The following is a 21,345-nucleotide window of genomic DNA, read 5'->3' on the forward strand; positions in this document are numbered from 1 at the left end:
GCGGACTGCTCAAAACAAACCATACTTGTTGAACATTTCAGAAGTTGACTGAGGCCTGGAGCTCTCGGATGTTCTGATGTTTCTCTGAGCATCGCATGGTTTGGAGGGAATTTGCTAGGACGTCCATTCCTGGGAAGATTTCCAACTGTCTTGAATGTTTTCCACTTGATTAAAACTGTTCTCACTGTGAATTCCACACTTATTATTTAGAAATTGTATTAAATTATAATCCTTCTTATATTGATGGGCAGCAACTTTCCTCTTTGGCATTGTGTTAAAACACCTGAAACTGACAAAACTTCTGCTTTTCTGGAGGTGCTCACACTTAATTATCAATAAATCAACCTTCTCAGTTCCTACTAAAGCAGAATTTAGTGGATTTAGTTTTTCACACTTTCTTAAATAATGCAATAATGCAGTGTGATAAGCCACATGTTGTTGTTCACCAAAGGTTGTGTTTACCTAAATCTAAGACCTGGTCAGGTCCAGATGATTTTCTGTTACGTCCTGATGTATAAAAAACCCACAGAACTGAAAGAGTGTGGAGTTATTTTAACACAATAGTCTATAAAGAGTGTTGCTATTTTGCTTTGTGCGCAGGCCTAAAACTGCGTGACAATTTTCTCCTAAAATCCATCGTGAGAAATGATTAATCCTAGAAAAGATGCATAAACCAGCCATGCTGGGTTCTACTTCTGCTGTAGAGTTGAACAGCAACATTGTAAACACGCAAGGGATTAAAGACTGAGTGCAATTTGAGGTGAAATCCACTTTTTTCTGATGTAACTACTGTAAATGCTGCGTATGTGAAGGGTGGCCTTCTGGACTGGCTGCCTTACAGATGTGGTCAGAGGTTTACACACACTCACAACTGTATGTGATACAGGGGAAACTTTTCAAGTGCTGCAACAGAGCAGAGAAGCTAGGAATAAAGATGCAGCAGAATTGATCACAAGCACTGCTCGTGTCTCCTACTTTCAAATTCTTTGTTTATTATATGAAAAAAGCAGAAAACAAAGTCAAGTAGAGGCAGAATCTGGGTTCATTGTATCATTTCATTACCCAGAAACTGATTTTCTGGTCTGTCCAAAGCCTGAATTAATGCATTATCACTTATCTGCCGTTAGACTTCTCATTCGTGAAAGAAATCAAATATAATTCTGAGATTTTGCAGTATGACCAGTATTAATTATGCATTTACTACAGAGCCAATATCAGCAGGATAGACATGGACTGTAGCAGGTGATCAGCATCGGGGGGGAAAGTGAGTCGCTTCACCTGCACAGCTGCAAAATCATCTGTACTGTGATGATGGACTGATGTTTTTCTCAATAAACAGACCGTCTGCTTCTTTCGGCCGCTGTTATTGGTCTTTATTAGTTCTGTTTGCTGAATAAGCACATCCCAACTTCCTTAGTGAAGCCAACAGCTGACTCACCCCTGCATGGTATTGAACGCTGTGACAGTCTGAGACGCTCCTGAGTTCTCTCAACCTCTTAGGCTGACTGCCACACCCATTTGCCCTTCACTCCCTGCGAGCCCTTCAAGCAGCAGCCCAGCATGAAGGGAAGCCAGTGTAGTTTCCCTAAGGCGGCAAATCCAACCGATTCCACTTTCTTTTTCTTCTTCACGCAATGTGCACAGGCCGAGGCATTCAAAGCATAGATTACTCTGGTCAAAGCCAGGAATGAGGTCAGCACAGCGGGAGTCCTTCTAGATGCAGCTGAGCCTCCAGTGAAGCCCGTCTACGAGCATTTCAAAATATAATTGAAGTAGATTGGAAATATAAACAAAGAGCAGCAGCAGCTCTCGTGGCAGCCACCGTCTGTGCAGGAGCTGCAAAACTGTTTTGCATGTGTGCAAAATTCAGGGAATTGTGCCACATAGTGGGGGCAGTGATCCTCCAGAAGGGAGCACGCACACTTTGCCCATCAGAGGGTGAAGTCTGTGAGAAAACGACACGTTTGGAAGTGTCTGTTCCAGGAATCCCCAGAGAGACTCAGTGGAAACTGAGTGAGAAAGATTTACTGTGGTGTAGTTGGCGAGGCATAACTGCTCTGAGTCTAAAGACAAATAAATAAAGCCATATAATGTTACAACTTACCTGTTAAATTTTTGTTCTGTTCTATTAATCAGTATGATATACGGTATTTTTACCTCAGCACATTACTCTGAGATTTTCCAAAGCAATAAAATGCAGCAGGCATGGCTGCTCTGGTTAAGATCCAGAGATTATGTTGATTTGTAACAGTACTACAACAACCGGGAAGTTCAGGGACGTGACGTTAGCAACAAAGTTCCTATTTCAGAGGTTTTGGGAATAATAAAACGTGTCATTTAGGCTGAGCAAATAACCAACATTAACTAAAGCAGGTCTAGACATACAGCAACTCACCAGAGTGTTTGCAGCTATGTAGCCGTGTGCTGACTTATCTGAAAAGAAAGAGAAGAAGAGATTCTTAGAGAGGCAGCACACTAAAGATCTTCTGTATTAGACACAACAATTAATTCAAGATGCACGACTTCTTCTGTGAGCTTTACCTCCCGAAGTGAAGCTCATGTATTTCTGATTGTTGACGGTCTCTTTGGAGTCGTAGAACTTTAACACGTCTAACACGGCCTGTGGGTTCTTCTTCTGCTCTAGCTTAGTGATATTTGAGGTTTGCAGGAGCCGGGCCCACTGCTCTGGGATACCCTGCGCAAACAGAGAAAGGTCATTTGTTAAAAGTTCTGAACCCAGTGATGCAATAACCAAGTTATGCTCTGAGGAATGAGTGTCGGGGTTCAGTCATACATGGAGGTAAATGTATCTCTACTGCCACTCACAGCAGCTTACGGGTCAACAAGCGGAGACACTTATTAGACTAATTGAACGTCCTCTTTTACCCTCCACATCTGGCCCACATTTGCACTACAACATATCCTCCTATTCTTCTGCAGAGGCACTCAGCACAGTTATATGTACAATTGGGTCGGGCCATAATTACAGCTGGAATTGTTCGCTTTATACACGCACTCGAGCGAAATCTGTGGGCTCATCGTACATGTTAGCGTAGCCGAATTCACTGCACAGACGTAAGTTACCTGAACGGTAATGGGAAGAAAAAGAAAAACACATGTCAATGAGAGCAGCTTATTGGGGGGAATATGGAGTAATTTGGAGTGTGTATAGCACACCTGGGCCCACCTGAGTCCAGTAATATACCTGGTCTCATGAGGGGGCACAGAAAAAGATTCCACTCGGCTCAAGGGACAAATCAACACTAAAACACTCAAAATAAACAAAAGCAAAGTGCTCGCCATGTGCCTCCAACACAGGACTCTACAAATGAACAAGGAACTATGTGTCACTGATGTCATCTGCTGCAGAGACCAAAAATTTGGAAGTCAAATTGAACCGGACAAATTACCCTTAGTGCAAAGGCTGTTTTATAGGGAGGAGAAAGTAAGAGTTAGTTATGTCTCAGCTGGAAAAACCCTGTTTCAATATATCTGGCAGCAGGCTAGAACATGTAAGGGAAGCTCTTTCTGTAGCAAAGTTAGCATCAAGATGCTCAGATGAGCTAAATCCAGGCTACACAAAGACTACGACCATTTAAATCATGCTCACTCTGTATAAGACACATGGTGTCTTTAGAAAAGAATGGGCCATAAATATTCTCACAAACAAGGTAGAACTCTCTCTAAGAGAAGCAAATAAAAGCCATTGAGCAGCACACAAGACTTTTATCTCCTACATTAGTCTGGTGTTGTTAAACTGTTTTAGGTTTACGTTTGTCCCTTTATTAACAGAATAACACGAACACTTTATGAACATCTGCTCATGCTTCTTCTTCTTCTTCTTATTCACTGAATGATGCTAATACTCTTCCCATTAGAAATGAGTTAATCAATGATATTCAACAAGCATATACGAGGCGTTCAAAACAATTTTATGAACGCTAACACAGTAAAATGCAATTTCCCTCGTAAAACATCCTATTCAAACATATTGGAAGAACAAGAATGGATGAACCAGTATTTGTTCTGGTCCTTAATGACCCATCACCACTAACAGGGACACATAGCTGAAGAAAGATCGATGTGGAAACAAAACCTTTAAAGGTTTTATAAGCTTTGTGTTGGAAAATCAGAGCTTTATACAGAAGCACTCACAAGATCGTCCCAAACAAGTAAGTCTCGTGGGATCGGTGCGTTTCTTGCACACTGTGCCTTGTTAGACTACCAGATGGCAAAGTATTAAAACAAGTAATACCCCTTCGTATGAAATACTAACACTATTCAGTTATTTGTAAAAGATGCTAATCTAAAAGGAGACTCTTCTCCCTGGTATTGTACATTTAAACTTAGGTAAGAACAGAGTGAAACAGCAGCTGTGGAATTTACCAATAAGCATCTGATGGGTAAATAGCAGGAATGTCATCAAGTCTTTTGGATTAACAAAACTATTGTGGAACAAAATAGTTTATTACATAACTGCGATCACAGGGAGCTGCGATCTTAGAAGTGGGCAGTGAATTTTAGAAGCTCCTCGGGTGAAAGGGATACTCACTGTGAATTCTCCTGTTACAGCATCAAAGCCAACATGAATGGTGTGTTCAAAGTCTGAGGGAAGGGATATCTCAGGACGTTCCTTCTCCTTCTTCTTGTTTGCTACAGAGAGAAAATGTTGTTTTTAATCACCTGAAACTAAGTGTAACTCTGTGAAGGTGGGGAGCGATACTCACTCTTGTCTCCCCCTGGGAAGATGGAGCGCAGGCGGACTTTCTTGTTTTTCTCTTCAGGAGCCATTGGAAGCGGTTTAGATGCGTGATTCACTGATGAAGAGTCTCGGGAACCACTGTTCATTCTCAAGGGGGGGGCTGGTGGTTTCTCTTCAATATCGACACTATCAGACATCTTTAGTGGCACTCACAATGTCCTGGGGAACAAGGGAAAGAAAGAGATGCAGGAGCTGGGTTTGAAAGAGGGTCAGTAGGGCTTCAAAGCAGCAGGCGACGCACAGATCTCAAAAGCCCTGAATTTTCACAAAATGTGAACTTGATCATTTACAAGTTTGTCAAAGGAAGGCTGCAGGTGATGGATCTCCTGCTGAGTTTCTCTGATTAGGTTTGCGACTGTACGATAACCCGTACAACGCACAATGGTGTGAAACTGACCACCTCCACAAATTCTCATGAAAAACAGCATATTGACAAATTTTCTGCTCACACATCAGATACTTCGCACAGCCGATTTGGATAGAAAACACTGCCCCATGCTATGTGTGTGGGGGATAACTGGAGCTGAGGTGGAGTCTGCTCAGCTGTGAAAACAGCAACCAGGAGTTGAATCTAAGAGAATCTGGCACGAGGAAACGCCTCTATCACGCTCATCTTCCATCTCCCCGTCCCACTACCCTCATAGACCTCTTCACTGCCTCACCCCGAGGCCAATCCCATCATGTGATGTGCAGCACAGCCATCCCAGAAAGCAGGATATCCAGGCTGCCCCCTTAGTGGAGACCTACATTAGCAAACAAAGACACACAACTCTGCTCTTACACGCTGTGCACCATCCCTGACAAATTACACATGTGCCTCCGCGGTGCCCTTTAGGGTTTTATGTAACCGTCGCCTGCACAGACAAAAATCTGGCAGGTTACAACATACTCTTTGTTAACTTTCCAAAATAACTGGTTTTGGATGAGAAAATAAGATTAGCAGAAAAGATGCAACATGATAAGAAGCTGTAATCTAATCAAATATGTCTCCGGTAACAGCTTTATTACTCCAGCCTTCTGTGCAGCCCCTGCACCCCACTTTAAAAAAGAACGGTCAATAACGAGTAAGTTCCTCATAAACCTGTTTGGGCAGGACTGCAGAGCAGCTCCTGGAGGATCTTGTTGTCTTTATAACTGTGTAGTTAGTCTATGATGCGTGTCTGATAAAAAGAAACCACAAATCACTGCCCTCCTCTGTCAGTTCACATAAATTAGTTTAGATTCTGTCCTTTCCCCACAAAGGAATATTATCTCCAGTTCTAATGTTTTATTCATATAGGCCAGAGTGACAACATATGTACATTTATTTGATTTGGAACAGTTTTCAGGATGTTTCTGAATCTCTTTTTATTTTACTTTGTAAATAATGTTGCATTAGAAAAACAGTATCTTCCAGTTTTGTAATCTGCTCAATAATGAGCAGAGGAAGTTATTTGGTTAATGTCGGCCCATAAATGCAAGCTAAGTTAGTTTTCAGGTCTTATCTGAGTTAGGAGGCAATAAACTATGGATGTGGGTCACGCACTGAAAAGCAAAAAGGCGACCACCCAGAAACGTGGACCATGATGGATGAATAAAGAAAAAAATCACCCCTGTATCTTTTTTAGATAGTGGTTACATCAGCCGTACCCACAAGAATCTCCTGAATAACCATAAATCACCACGGATTCATGGAAAAAGTGACTCACTTCTGACAGCGAGTTACATTTAGATCCTGCTTAGATGGAGGAATCCACCACACTCAAACATCCAGGCAGCTACAGAGGAACCGCATGATTATTCACTGGCATATTCCCAACATATACTGGTGGTGGGGGTGGACTGTGCAGGCGGTTTCTACTGTTCTGGGTGACTTCCAGGTGAGACAGCAGAAAACCGGTTCTGTTAGCTTGGAGTTTGGGCGTGTCGCTAACAGCAAAACTTGTGTTTACAAAAGAGTGTCGCAATGATGACACAACAAAGCAACAATGAGTGGGGGACGAAACCAACGTCAGGACAACCAGGAAGACGTGGTGGGAGGCCGAGAGCATCTGCATGATGACCCAGTGGGGTTTGGATCATAAGTACCAGGACTTAGTGAAGCAATTCATGCTGAATTGAGCATTTAAGGTGAGGATTGTGGTCGGAAATGTTCGGCTAACAGATAAACTATTGTATTTTATTATAAATGCAAATAAGGTTTTCAACTTTCACATTTCTTTACCTGAACTCTGGATGAAGCCAGGTTATAAATTGCTGTTGGATCTGGTTTCACCATGAAGCAGTTTGTGTTCTCTGCATAGACTGATGCAGTTATGTTTGGTATTAAAGGTTTGTGTTTGACTCACTTTCCTCAGTCTCTCTTCTGTCCAGTCGTCAGCTCCACTCACTTCACCTGTGTGTCTTCCCCCAGCTGCCTTCACTCACTAATCACCCTCCTCTGCATTTAAACTCCCGGTTGGCACACATTCATTGTCACATCCTCACTGTCACTGATGTTGCTTCATGTCAGGGGTTTTTGTTATGATCCAAGTTATTTTTCACAGTTTTTTTGTCTCTTCTCATGGTTTTTGAATCCTGGCTTTGCCACACTTTTTGTTATAGTTTCTTTGGAATAAATCAAGTTTTCTTTTATAAATCTGCATTCTCCTCACAGTGTTTGCTATATAAATGTATTCTTTTAAATGGACTTAAGCCCAGATTTACTAAAGTTGTGCAAAGCTTCTTTACTGTATGCATTAACTGTTTAAACACTGTAAGAAGTCTAGTGTCTGAAATGTGTGGATACAATGCACACAGCAATTTGATAACAATAGCACATAAAAAATGAATTCCCACAGCTTTTTCCAAGGTTTTTCTGGGGCGTGCATTTACACACAATGCAGACTCTTGTTATGCAGCCTGTGAACACGACGTAAAACTTTTTATGGTCTCAAGTGAGGTGTCAATACGTGACAGACGAGGCAGAGCCAGCTCATTTAAAATGATGCAACAATCATCTGTGAAATCTTATTTCACTGAACTGAATTACTTTAATTTTGCTTTGAATTCAAAATTAAACAGAGTGAAGACTTATGACATTCATGGAGGAATTTATATTTATTGATCAAAGAAGCCAAAGAGTTGATCTTAAATATTTCTGCTGAATGGTTTATAAAGTTCATGGTTCTGTGTTGTCACAAGAAACAAACTGGGCTGGTGTTCCTGGTGGATAAAAGGCACCAAAAGGTCTGCTTCTTCGCTCTGCTCCTGGTAGACTGGTTTGGTCATTACTGAAATCAACTGGTTGTGTCTGTATTAGTGGGTCAGCACAGTTCCCCCGACCTGCAGAACCGGACACTCTCAGACGGTAAATCCAGGCTAAAGTGGAGTAAAATAAAATAAATGGATTATCCCAAAATCTTGAAATATTTCTATAAAGTTGCTTTAAATGCTTTAAACCAGTAATGGATCAGTATTAAACAACGATACAATCAGACTTTTGCCATTCAGACCTCTCATGCATCCCAAAGTCTGTAGACATCCCAAAAATTAGTTTTAGCAGTTCACCCTCACACAGCACATCTAAAATCTCCAGTATTTAGGGTTAGGGTTAACTTAGGGTTAACATTAACCCTAACCCTCGGTTAACCCTAACCCTCGGTTAACCCTAACCCTAGGTTAACTCTAACCCTGGGTTAACCCTAACCCTCGGTTAACCCTAACCCTCGGTTAACCCTAACCCTGGGTTAACATTAACCCTAACCCTAGGTTAACCCTAACCCTAGGTTAACCCTAACCCTGGGTTAACCCTAACCCTGGGTTAACCCTCACCCTGGGTTAACCCTCACCCTGGGTTAACCCTCACCCTCACCCTGGGTTAACCCTAACCCTGGGTTAACCCTAACCCTAGGTTAACCCTAACCCTAGGTTAACCCTAACCCTGGGTTAACCCTAACCCTGGGTTAACCCTAACCCTGGGTTAACCCTAACCCTGGGTTAACCCTAACCCTGGGTTAACCCTAACCCTAGGTTAACCCTAACCCCAAGACTCACACAACTGATTCTCGCCTGATGTTGTGAAACAATTGTTTTATTTGATTTAACTTTCAGCAAAAGATACTAACTCAAACAGCAGAGCTGACACGAGCAACGTGGATCTAATCAATCAAATCGTGGTCTGGTCAGAAAAAAACAAAAGGGCTAAATCTTTGGCGACAGCATCAAGTAGTGATTTAAAGGGTTTCAACACGCTAAACACAGGATTTGTTCATTTCTTGAGGTCACTATGGTGAGTCATTCTGTACAGCTTTCCCTTAGCATGCAACACAGAGCACGCTTATATAAAAGGTTAAAGCGAGCTATGGTCAGCCATGTTGTTGAATGATATGAGCTGAATAACTAATTAGTTTCTGGCTTCTATCAGCCAACAATAAGGATTCAACACCTGGAAAAGCTAAAAATGTAATATCACAAATGTGTGGACCTAAAGGCTGCATGGCTGTGTGGCTATTTACCTGCCTGCTGACTGCCGCCCCAGCTCTGCTGTGTGGTTTAAAAGCTAAAAATGGCAGATTGGTGAATGGCTAGACACCGATTCTTCACTCACATAAAACACTGACCTATTTCCTGTGCAGGCAGGCAATCTGTGAACGCTCTGTCCCTAAAACAAGCAGCTCTTCTCTCTGAAACACACACAGGCTACGCTCGGAACATCAAAAATCAACTGTAGATGTGACTTTTATTTGCCTGAAACTGAGAATTCACTTCTGAGGCCGAAATACTCCAACAGAGAGGGAAGAGAGTACTTTTATTTATAAGAGCGCACAGATTCGTCTGAAATTAAGCCACCAAGTGACATAAGAAAGTGTCTAAAAAGCACCAGAGACACATGAGCTCAGCTCAGACGTTACTGTGCATCTTTTCACATTTCTCTTCCATGAAATATTTAGACTATCCATGAAGAGCCGGCATTTTCTCCCCTCTTTCAAACATTAATGCTGAATTTGAATGGCTAACACAGGAAGAGACTCTAATCTTGAGCCCATGGCAGCCCAGTAATGGCCCCACAGTGGGGGGAAGGGTTCCATAAGCTTGGCTCTCCATGCCCCTGATTAGGACTTACTCTCAGTTTTACTTGGCTTTAGCTTTGGCTGTGCTTCTTTGAAGGATGCTGATTACTTTGAATGGGATGGACAGTTCGAGGACATCCAAAGTTTATGGATGAGGGAGGGATACTCGGTTGCAGCAGCTTGCCATTGTCCTCTCCTTTTGCTTTTCAGCACACACAGGCAACTCAAGCTTCTAACAGACAGACAAATCAGCTCAGAGTAAAGCAGACAGACACAACAAAAAGACATTAAAACAGCACGGAGTGAGGAAACACAGATGTCAACATGTCACTACTCTCTCAAGTGGTTGGCCTCTCAAGGTCAGAAAAGAAATACCCAGAGCCACAGTGCAGACGCTGTGCTTCTCCATTTAATTTGAAATACAGGCTCTGTGAGGGGGAGTCTGTAAAACTCAGTGACAGAAGACTCCCTTTTAAGGTAAATGAGGAGAATTTATTGTAACACGATCCAAACCTTATGTGGCCAATCATGCAACACTATCTTCTGGAAAATCATGTCATTTAGTTTGGAGTTGAAGAGCCTGATGTTTAGTTACTGTCATTACATGGATACTTCATACAAACGTGTCAATAACACCATCATCGTTTGACATTTTGAGCCACTTACATCTTTACTTTCTTGCAGAGAGTTTTATGAGAACACTGATACAATTTTCCTGCCTGAAAGGTTATGATAAAACTGCTGTATAGTCATCCTGTAGTGCCCAGTTTTGGTCTTAAGTCTGGTCTGAAAGCTACTTTTTTACCTTGAAACCAACAATATATTTACCCTAAAATGTCTGTTAGACAGAGAGGATTTTTTAAATCATTTTTCGATGCAAATACCCAGATTTCTGAATTATAGGGTGGATATTACCACCTCATGCTTTGTCTTATCAGTCAGTTAACTAGAAAGTTGCATCCATGTCTGTGTAGACTCACAGAAATCTTAATAAATATGTTAAATGCATTTAGTACACGTCGCTTAAATGATAGCTACGTTGGTCCATGGTACAAAACCATGTAGATTCACAATAAAGGCTGAAAACCTGTATACCGTATGTTCAAATCATGACATGGTAACATTTTCTGTGCTTGAAAGCATAAACTTGGTGTCTGAATTCACTACCAACTCGATAAAGCTTCTGAAAAAGCTTCTCAGCCGCGGCCAAAATACGTCCCTCAGAGGATGGTTTCGATTTGTGGAGGATCTTTATGTGGCAATCCCAGCTCAGTGGGAAGCTATCCAGCCTCAACATCTTTATCTCCACCCAACTTCAACTGCAAATCACGCTGTATTCGCTGTGCGTCGGAAATGGGACGATGAAACATATTAACAGCTGAACTTAAGAAGGAAATGAGCTAATAAAGCTCCACCAGTGACTTGTTTGATTTATTTCTTGACTAGGAAATCCAACTTCTAAATGGCATTCTTTAGGTTTTCCTCTCAGTCAGAAGTTGGAAATTGTGTTTTTTGCTTTGTCTTTGAATGCACCGCACAAATAAAAAGAAAGCTTAAAGGCAGCCAATATAAGCAACAAATCTTAACACGAGCTGCTAAAACTTAAACTAAATTGACGAGCAGGGAGCCGAGGGTTTATTGAGGGGATGTGCATTGGGTGAATTGCGTGACTTCAGACTGGTGTAACCGGTCGGCCGTCAGGGCCGCGGCTCCGTGCTTTAGTGACGGTTCAGGCTGAGGTTCTGTATGCTCTCACATACAATATAAATATGGTTTAAGGGTTATTGATGGTAACTTGAAGCCATAGTTCAGATCACAATTGGGACAAACATGGCAGAAGACCAGAAGTCACATGAAGTCAAAGGTTTGCCCTCTTAAATGATTTTTTTCCCCACAAACGCTGAGGAATAAAAGCCCTTTTCACACAGCAAGGTGTTACTTTTGTCGCTGATCTGTTTGTAAGTTGTGGAGGAGAAATTCGGCGTCTCGGCTGATCCATCTCTGAACTGGCAGTGCACGTGATCACAGAAGCAGATCGTGACAGATCTGCACAGTTCACTCTGCTGATTTCAGCTGATTCATCGACTTATCAGCCATGTTTCATTACACCACTGGTAATCGTGTCACTACCTTTCCTTTTTTTGCCTCCTCTGCTCTCCTTACCCAGTCTTCTTCCTTTCCCTTTTCTCTAATCTGGCTTAAGAAGAAAGTTGTTGTGGATTCACCCGACACTTACGAGTTTCTGGCTAAAACTAACAAGAGCCAAGCAAGAAGTCAATAGAGGAGGAGTGATACGAAGCAACCATAGCCAGTGGTCACCAAACTTTATTGGCTTGGTTTTTTACGCTAACAGCCAACAAACGAGTGCCTGGATGCCCAATTTCACTGATTTTTGCCTCAAAACAATCAGACTAATATTCAAATAGCAGCAAATTCGTCTATGAAGTCCTGAGTCAATACATTTCCCCCAGAAGTGAGGCCTCAGTGATAAACGTTTGTGTGCAGTCTGGTTTAAGGTATCACTCTCCAGTTTGACTCTCTTGTCTAAACATGATCACTTCTGGCTAAAAAAAACCCACCAAACTCAAGGCTTCACAAAGGCCGTTGACAAACCAATGGGTGACCTCAAAGTGGTGACTTCACTACTTTTATACAGTCCATAAAGATGTTGAGGCTGGATATGCAGTCCAGCAGAAGGCAGCATGAGGATCTGTGATCTCTTTTCAATCCACAGTTAAAATGGAAACAGTTCCAGGGACTTTTTCCTGGAAAACTAAGACATCTGGTCATCCTACTGTGAACCAAGGGGATAAAGATAATAAATGACCCTGTATGGTTTGATTTATTTTGTTATTCAGTCATTATGTAGCCTCTTGTAGGCTGTATGTTTCTGCATGTTCTCCATCTGTTTGCCACCTGGAACACAATTTGTTCACATATATTTAAGGATCCAGAGCTGTGTAATTACTGTATATACTGTAGTTACAATATTAGCCGTTGTCAGTTCTAACATAATATTTACAATGAAAACAGACTGTTATGGTAAGAAACTGGTCTGATAAAGACCATATGAAACCTTAACCATATTAGCACTTATTTTTTGCCATTGCTCTGTATTTGACACATTTGTGTACTTTAAATTTTACAAATCTCCTTCACCTGGTCTCGCCATTGCCCTGTCCTCAATTTGGAGTCAATCCCTTGTCTTGATCTAATTTAATTCTGGTTTTGGTCATGACCTGGCCTCAGTTTAGGGGATCACAATACTAACCGACAACCTGTTTTAGCACAAGCTGTCAGAAACCGGCAGGACACAGATGCAGGATTGATTTCAGAATAAGATTGTTTATTATCTCTTAACAGGTCTCCGAACAGAGAAATAAACACTATGAAAATGACTATGGCACTGATCACTATAACTATGGCTGTGACAGATGCCGGTATAAAACTTAATCAAAAGAAAAAGGAGGAAAACGAAAAATTCTATAAAAGATTACTTACATTTTTCACACTCTTCTAAAGAGGTGGACAAAGAAAACTCTCCTTCTACTGGAGGCACGACAAGATTAAAGAAAGAACAGAAAACGAGCTTCCACTCCTATAACGGAGGAGCTGTGAAACATTACAACAAAAATGAGTATGAAAAGTTAGTCAAAAGCTAAGCTGAGATAATCAGAAAAACATTTACCAAAAGAAACTCTGAAGGAGAAACGCTCGACTTCAGGAATCCACCAAGGGGTCAAAAACAAGGTACCACAATGGTCAAGAATCTGGGTTTTTCAGAACAAGAGAGTTTCAGATGTTTGGATGAAGACTGTAAGGTAAAACACAGTGGCAACGAGACAAGGGAAGACAAAGACTATATAACACATGAGGATCCAAGGGGAACAGGTGGAAACACTTGCTTGGGTAATCAGGGGAGACGCAGACACGGGAGGAAGAGCAAGTTAACCGAAACGAGAGGAGATGTTAATTTTCAAAATAAAACCGGAAATGACAAGATAAGTTTTAAACTAAAAGTATACACAGGAATCATGACACAAGCAGTGAAACAACTATGCTACCGCAGTCCAAAGGTAACCGAATTTACATCCCAGAATGACCAGCTCACAGAAGATCACGCTTTATTGTTTGCTTCCATAAAGTCAGCAGAAGGTACAAAAGTACACAGAAAAAGTGGCAAAGACATCACAACACACATCTGGTTTCTGTTGCACACAGCTGATGACACCGGCCTGATTCGAGTGCTATAAAAACATTTGTGATATAGTTTTTTGTCAAATGTTGCGACGCCTTTTGAGCTCGTTTCCCCTTCTGCAAAAAAGCCGCCGACACTTAAAAAAGGAAGGATAGAGCTAAGCTGTAAAGGAGGAAGAGTCATAAAAGTGATCTTGTCTTAGTCATAACTTTGGTCTGTAAGCTCCTGTTCCGAAAGCAGGAAGATTAAAACTTCCAAACAAGGCTTAATAAAAAAATCAGTTGTTATCCGTTACAGTGACATTTTTATTCATTTCTCATTTCTTCTCGTGACTACAATCGCATGCTTTATGCAACAAATAATTCGGATTTAAAAAAATGTTTCAACTTCTATTTTTAGGAGATCAGCATGCCTTGGAGGATAAACATTAGCATCTTCTAATCGTGTGGGTATGAAAGCTCTATACCCATTAATAACATGCCAACTAGAGCATGATTACACGACATGAAAGGCAAAGCTAAATAAATGAAGTAAGCGTTCTTCCACTTTCAAATGTCCGTTCACGCTGACCCGCTACGTCCCTCAGAAATTCAGAAGATCCCAGTTTCACTCTTTCTCATTAAGTTAAATAAAATCTGACTCATATTGCATTTCACACACAGCACAGTGCATGAAAGTGCACAACACGTCAGGTCCTAAACTCACCAAATCAAACATTTCTGCAGTAATATAAATCTCAGTCAGATTACTCTGCTCGTTGAGGCTCTATAGATATTGATCTTGTCCGGTGCCAATTAAATAGCACAAAACTAATGAGATTGGTAAAGGTAAATGCTGTCACTAACCAGCCTTCATTTCTAATCAGTGGCTGATTAATCTCCCATAATCAAAGGATTCAGAAGTCTCACCACAGGATATGTCCCCCGGTCGCCTTATTTTCTATTGAACGATCCCCATATTAAAAAAAAAACCGGGTTAGTCCACACTCAAGACTTATTTAATCCCCAAAGCCTACAGTCCACAGTGACTCTCATTTTACATCATCCATTCCTAAACTCCCCTGCTGGGGAGGCTTGAGAGCACGCTCTGTCATTTAATATTTAGTTCTGGCAAACCTGCTCCAGTGCTGCTCTCTAATGCGCATTCATTCACACGCACGTGCACACACACACGTGCACGTGCACACACACGTGGTCAGTTCTTAATTCCAGATTTTTCTATCAACATTGGAATGCTGCAAAGTGAATAATGTCACTTTTAATGATACATTTCTAAATGCTAAGAGGTGATAAAAAGATGCCCCTTGTGTTCTGAGCTCCTCCCTCTTCATGGGCTACCATTGAAGCAGGTGGTAAAACTCTATCAGAATGGATTATAGGTAATGAATAAAACAATACAGCAGCTCATTCTGCCAAGCTGGCAAAAGCAAGCAACATTCACCTCATTTTTAAGCGTTCGGGCTCTTTATGGGGACGTTGTTCCTCAGTATCAAAAAGACCTGATTTTACTCAAAGCACTATTTTATAGCTGTCTAACCTCTGTGAAAGAGCAAGATTCCTCATTTTCAAAAACATTTGTCAGCACAACTTGAGATATTTTAGCTCCTCTTCAAGAAAAAGTTACTTGCCAATTTTAACTTCCTTTAGATCAGGGTTCTTCAACCCTGGTCCTCAGGTCCTGAAGATGATGGAGCTTCATTGACAACCTGTACAAAGGCTGTACTGTAGCCTGATGGTGTGAAAATAAAAGACTGCTTACACTTCCTCCGCAGAGAGCTGAAAACCTTCTGCTGTGCTCACCTGAAATCTGAATTTATGGTACCAGGAAAACCAACATGTGTCGCACCGGAACAGCAGCATTTCAGAACAAAACACAGAGACTCTGAAGAAGGTGTGAAGGGAAGTGAAGGGAAGTGAAAGCTAACCCTGCTAGCAGCTTGTAGATGAGAGCGAAGCTGACTCCGGTCTGATCCTTCTCTTTAAGACAGGCTTTTAAGCTGAGAGGCTGAAAATGTGCCTGCACCAAGCAGCACATCTGGGACTTATTGTCATTTTGCAAATAGTTGTTTGCTGCACTAAGGTTAAAATATTCTAAATATAACTTTTAAAGGCCCTAACACACCAAACTAATGTGATCTGATAGCGATAAACACACAGACTTTACTGGCCTTGCTACAGCTGATCGTCGGCTCGATGTGTCACAGCCTGAAGGCCTGTGAGGAGTAAAATATGGAGACAACATGCCTGAGAACAATGCAAAAGACATTATCTATGCATCTTTTTTAAGGATCTTTCTTTTAAATAGAGAAAACATGCACCTTGCCACTCAAGTTATGGTGTAAAGGTTTATCTAATGGTTGCTGGTGGAGTCTTACAGGAACCAGAAGGAGAATCAAACCAAGGAAGTTGTTTTTATGCTGTTAATAAGTACCAACTGAGCCACGCCTGCCTTGGCCTGGGAAAGTGTCATAAAAGAGGTCTTAAATCCTCTGGCTCGTTGCTTTCATTCTCCAGCTGAAATTAATTAAATAATAATAAATAAAATGTGAATTGATGAGAATTTTGTCCCATGCACGTATTTTCCAATCGATCATCTTACATCTTCAAGTCATCGTCAGTCTTTGAATCTTCTGAAATGATCCACCTAATGGCCTTTGACATTTTAAATCCCTCCGTATTCTTCTTTCTGCAAACTACTGACCAAGAGAAAATGTTTAATCTCTGAACCCATTTCCTCCTCTGCAACATTTCATCAGCAGCCTTTAAGCATCTGGAATATCCATCTTATTGTAAAGGCTTTAACACGTCAGGCTGTCTGTGATCTTTCCCCAGACATCTCTCTGAATATCCTGAAACCGTATTTGCAGTTTGTGCTTTACACACTGGAAACAGACTATCTGTATGTGCAGAGTCCACAGACAGACAACTAATAAACACTGATAGTCACACATGCAAGTAAACCTACTCTAAGTAGCAACAGACATCAAGTAGGGAGATTACAGAGGGAGCTGTGTCAATGTGTCAGTGTGTGAGTGTTTCCTCTGTCTCTCTTGCTAACGCCCCCTCCCCTTCCTGAGACAAAATGGCCAGATGGCTTCCAATCCTACATGCTAATCCACAACACACAGACTGTAGCTGCAACACACCTACCGCAAGAGTGCTGCTCCGTTCTATGCCCTTAAATACACACACATGCACCCCTTACATGGGGCCACCGTGCACAAACGAGTGCAAATGATGATAACTCCACTTAACAATAGCAGCATAACTCACCCAGACTAAGTCCCTAACAGATGGAGGCCTCCTTATATGTGTTTTGTGGGTCCAACTATCATATTTCAGGCAGGCTACAGGCCAAGATGAGGCTCCATGTCTACTGCTTTTGTTAACTGAGGTGAGGTAAGACAAGCTGCATGTGTTGGGTTACATTGACCAGTGGAAAAATAGGGAAGCCCAGAACAGCACGCTAAGACTGGTGGAGACAAACAGACTGGCATGCTGAAAATAAGAAATACTTTACACTGCCTCGGTGCACAAATGAAGCGCTGCTTTCATCATTTGTCGTCTGAAATCACATTGATAAAAAGCCCAATTTAGGCCAACATGAGCAGGCCAGCTAGACCATAGTTCCTTATATATTATCACAGATAATGGTGTTATAAACACAACTTGCAACTGGTATTGGTTAAGTAGTTGTGAGTTCCTCGTGTGTTTGCAGCTGCTGCACAGATCAAGCTGGAATAAAAGCATTTATCATTTACAGTAAGCACAGAGCCACATTGCCTGAATGAAACAGGAAAAGCTTATTTATTACAGTGCATACAAACCATCAGCGATAATAAGACTTTCTCTTCATTGTATGCCACATTCCTGCATGTCAGTTCAAAATAAAACTGTTTCTCCAAATACTCCTGTGACCGCCTGACCAATTCAGCAGCACTATGCTGATGTTGCAATTTTATTTTAATTTTTAGTAGCATAAAATATACATTTTCTGTGTGAGAAAAGTCCGATTGTAAGACTCTGGCTTGGTCCCTGTCTGTATTTACATGAGAAAAGACCATTTAACCTGCACAGACAATAGCTGACATGTATATTGACAATGTCTATTGATGATAAGTAGCCCAACATCATTCGAAACGGAGATGCAAGCTGTGCAGCCATTAAATGTCAATTTGCCCTCGTTAGACTTCTGTAGATGAAGGTGTAATGAATATATGATCCATGTGGCATATGGAGCATGGCAGGACCAGTGTGATGCAAAGCAGAAGAGCAATGGAGACTGATAATCCAGCGACAGCTACACAAATCTGCCGAACAGCAGGACTTTTAAGCACTAAACACTTTTCCTCTAATGGTGTATCACAGCAACTCCACTCTGGCTGGCTGTCTGCCGTCTGAATGTGACACATTAGATGACTTCTGGAGCCGTGGCCTCTTTTCTGTAGAAGCAGACACGGCGCTTGGAGGGCATGGAGTTGAAGGTTTTGACAGATAGATTAGTTGTAAATGGATGGGCAAGTATCACATCTAAATCAATACCACAGGCCAGTGCTCACAGGGAGTAGCACCTTCAGCAACCCATCCCCCAGCCCCCATCTACAATCATCAAACCCTCCCTCAATCACTGACATAACTCCCTAACATCCCTCCTTCACGCCAGACAACAGGTTTCCCATCAAGCCCTGCTTCTCGCAGGATGACTGCGCTTCCTGGGAGAGGAACCTCACACTCCCTCCACGCCGGCTCTGGCACAACAACTGCAATAGGCAGAGAAGATAGCGAGATGCAAATTCAGCTTGTTCTGCAGTCAATTCTTCTGTCCTCCTCCACTGATGACGGCTGTGGAAGAATCCGAGGAAGAACAGCTCAGCTTTCAGAGAACCGGCCCCCACCCCCACTCCCACTCCGATCCCCAATGAAGTCAGGTGACCAGATGTTGTATGTCTCCCTCTAACTACAGCCGCCATGAAGCTGCTACACACAGCCGTGTTGGAGCTGGGACACAGGGGATAACGTCTCTGTCGAGTGTGTGTGTGTGATTACTGAAAGCCTTTTCTTCACGATGCTCACTTTAGAGACCAAACGAGGCCATACGTTAGGCGGTGCAGAGATAACAAAAGAGCATCCATCAGCATATTAACCATCCATCACCCTCCCATCCACAGTACGTACAGCTCAAAAACGTCCGGCTGCTCTAGCTTTACAACCCCAAAATAGCACTGCTTCTCTTTTGCTTCAGTGTTGCCACTGCAGCAGCTGCATTTCTCCAGGACTGACAAACACACACACACTCTCACACACACACACACCAGGCCCATACAAATGCCACCATTGATTCTAACAGCTCCCCATCAATAAGGATGCTATTTGTGAGGCACAGGGGAGTGTACACAGAGGTGATGTGATGCAGGGGATGGAATATGATGACATAAAACACGTCCAGCAAATCTGATGCAGGCATCCATTTCCATTTCGCTCTCGCCGACAGACTGCTGATGAAACAGCTGCCTCCTTAGCAGAGCAGAATGCAGAGTGGAGGAAGAAAAAAAAAGGCTACAAAGCACCCCTACATACACAGCCTCCCCCTCCTCCTCCTCTCCTCTCCTCCTTCCTCTGCCTCCCCCTCCACATCCCTTATTGCCTTACACAGAGAGGGAATTACCTGAAATATGTCTTCACATTCTCTTGCTCAGTGATTCGCCTTTGGGTCTGGAGTCCTGGTAGATTCATCGCCAGCCGTACAGTCCTACTGACAGTTTAAAGGCAGGATTGCCATTCTCTTGTCAGACCAGTTCCTGACCCTAAAAGCAAGCTTGTTCGGCAGGCTGGATGCTTCACTGGCTGCTCACTGTTCCCTAGTCCATGATGTCATCCACCCTGCTCTGCTGATTGGCTGAGGCGCTGAATATTAATGCAGGCAGCGTGTCTGGGGGAGGAGGCAGCCAACGGGCAGACCTGGTTGGTTTTCTGTTTAACAGGCCAAACCTGCAGAAGAAGAAGGAGGATAACATTACACATGCAGCTCAGGAGCCTTTCTCTCAAAAGCTTTAAGCTAAATAAGTTCAATCAAATGTCTGATAAAACGTTTCAGTAACAGAATCTCATGGACTCCTCGGCTGTATTTGCATTATTATTATTTCTTTTAACATGGCAGATGTTCACATTTGGAGGAATACAACAAACATTTCTTCCTGAAGTCAAACATTTATGAGTCAAACACCAGCAGATTCTTTTTTGAGCGTATAAAAGTGGCACTGGGTTTGTAAGGAGGCGGAGACAACAACCAAAATACTCATTTGCCTATGATGTCATCTTTTTCCTCTACCTCACCTGTGATTGGCTGACTGATCCAGCATCTGCTAAGTCTCATGGCTAGGGCTTCTAGCCCAAGGTGGAGGCCTATCTGAGGCTCCGTGAATCATGGCTGGTTGTCCTGACAACCCCTGTAATGTCTCCTTGTTGGAGAGTAATATGGCTGTTCTGTGACAGTGTTCACTCAAATGGAGAAGATGATGATAACAAGAGGTCAACGTCTTTTATAATCACATCAGACGGTGGCTTTTAGAATAAATCCAGTTTATATTAGCTTCTAAACTGGAGAAAAATGGCTTTTAAATACATCACTTGAATTATTTTGTGTTATATATAGATATAAGTATAATTTTGTAGACCTAAAGAGCAAAGATCTGTGTACATCTTGAAAGAGAAACCTCCCCCCAATGCAAGAGAATGAACAATGCAAATGTGAATTAAGCCCATATTCAAAAGAAGAGAATATACTGTGATGTGACTCCAAGCAGCAGAATCACAGCAAACCGGCAAGTGAGGCATTAAAGTTGCATTAAAGCCCGGATAAAACAATGAAGGTCTGGATAGTCTTGGCTGGACTTGATGGTTCACTCACAAAGATCTATCTTAACTAATACTATGGTCAGCATCAAAGTGGAGCAGGTATCCATCACAGGCCCAAACACGGACTAACAAATCACTGCATACCACGACAGAGTGAAATCTGCTGAAGTTTTGAAGGTTGCTCACATTTATGAGGCCCTGCCATGAAAACTGAGCCCAGCAAATAAATAACACACACAATCGCTCATGACTCCACTGAATTAGCAACTCTTCTAGCTCCTTTTCTTTTGCTTCACTGTGGAGGTTCAATTGGCTTTAACAGGTGGAATTAACAAAGGATTAATCCTGCACCTGGATTAATATGAATAGAAGCGCAGGCATCACACACTGACAGAACCAAACTGTGATGGCAACAGAGATTAGAAAGGGCACAGACTCTCGAGTGAAGCCGGTGTGCCTTTCACAGGCATGTTCATGGTTGCTGTGGCCTTTGGAAATTAT

At 42.1% G+C, this 21,345-nt stretch overlaps 1 protein-coding gene across 4 annotated transcripts in view; it reads right to left on the reverse strand.

The window, feature by feature from the left end:
• The window catches only part of LOC140279496 (serine/threonine-protein kinase PAK 3), a 30,100-nt gene extending 10,247 nt beyond the window's left edge, over positions 1–19,853 (reverse strand). For all 4 annotated transcript variants that reach the window (XM_072374643.1, XM_072374642.1, XM_072374641.1 and 1 more), the window contains exons 1-5: positions 19,655–19,853; positions 4,728–4,921; positions 4,553–4,653; positions 2,542–2,695; positions 2,396–2,433 (exon numbers count right to left, since the gene is read on the reverse strand). In XM_072374643.1, coding sequence (XP_072230744.1) covers positions 2,396–2,433; positions 2,542–2,695; positions 4,553–4,653; positions 4,728–4,899 — 465 coding nt within the window. In that variant the 5' untranslated portion in view covers positions 4,900–4,921; positions 19,655–19,853. The remainder of the gene's footprint in view (positions 1–2,395; positions 2,434–2,541; positions 2,696–4,552; positions 4,654–4,727; positions 4,922–19,654) is intronic.
• Between the last annotated feature and the right edge of the window lie 1,492 nt (positions 19,854–21,345).

The sequence above is a fragment of the Leuresthes tenuis genome, unplaced genomic scaffold, assembly GCF_036924035.1.
Source record: "Leuresthes tenuis unplaced genomic scaffold, fLeuTen1.0.hap1 SCAF_21, whole genome shotgun sequence".
In the NCBI taxonomy this organism is placed as follows: Eukaryota; Metazoa; Chordata; class Actinopteri; order Atheriniformes; family Atherinopsidae; genus Leuresthes; species Leuresthes tenuis.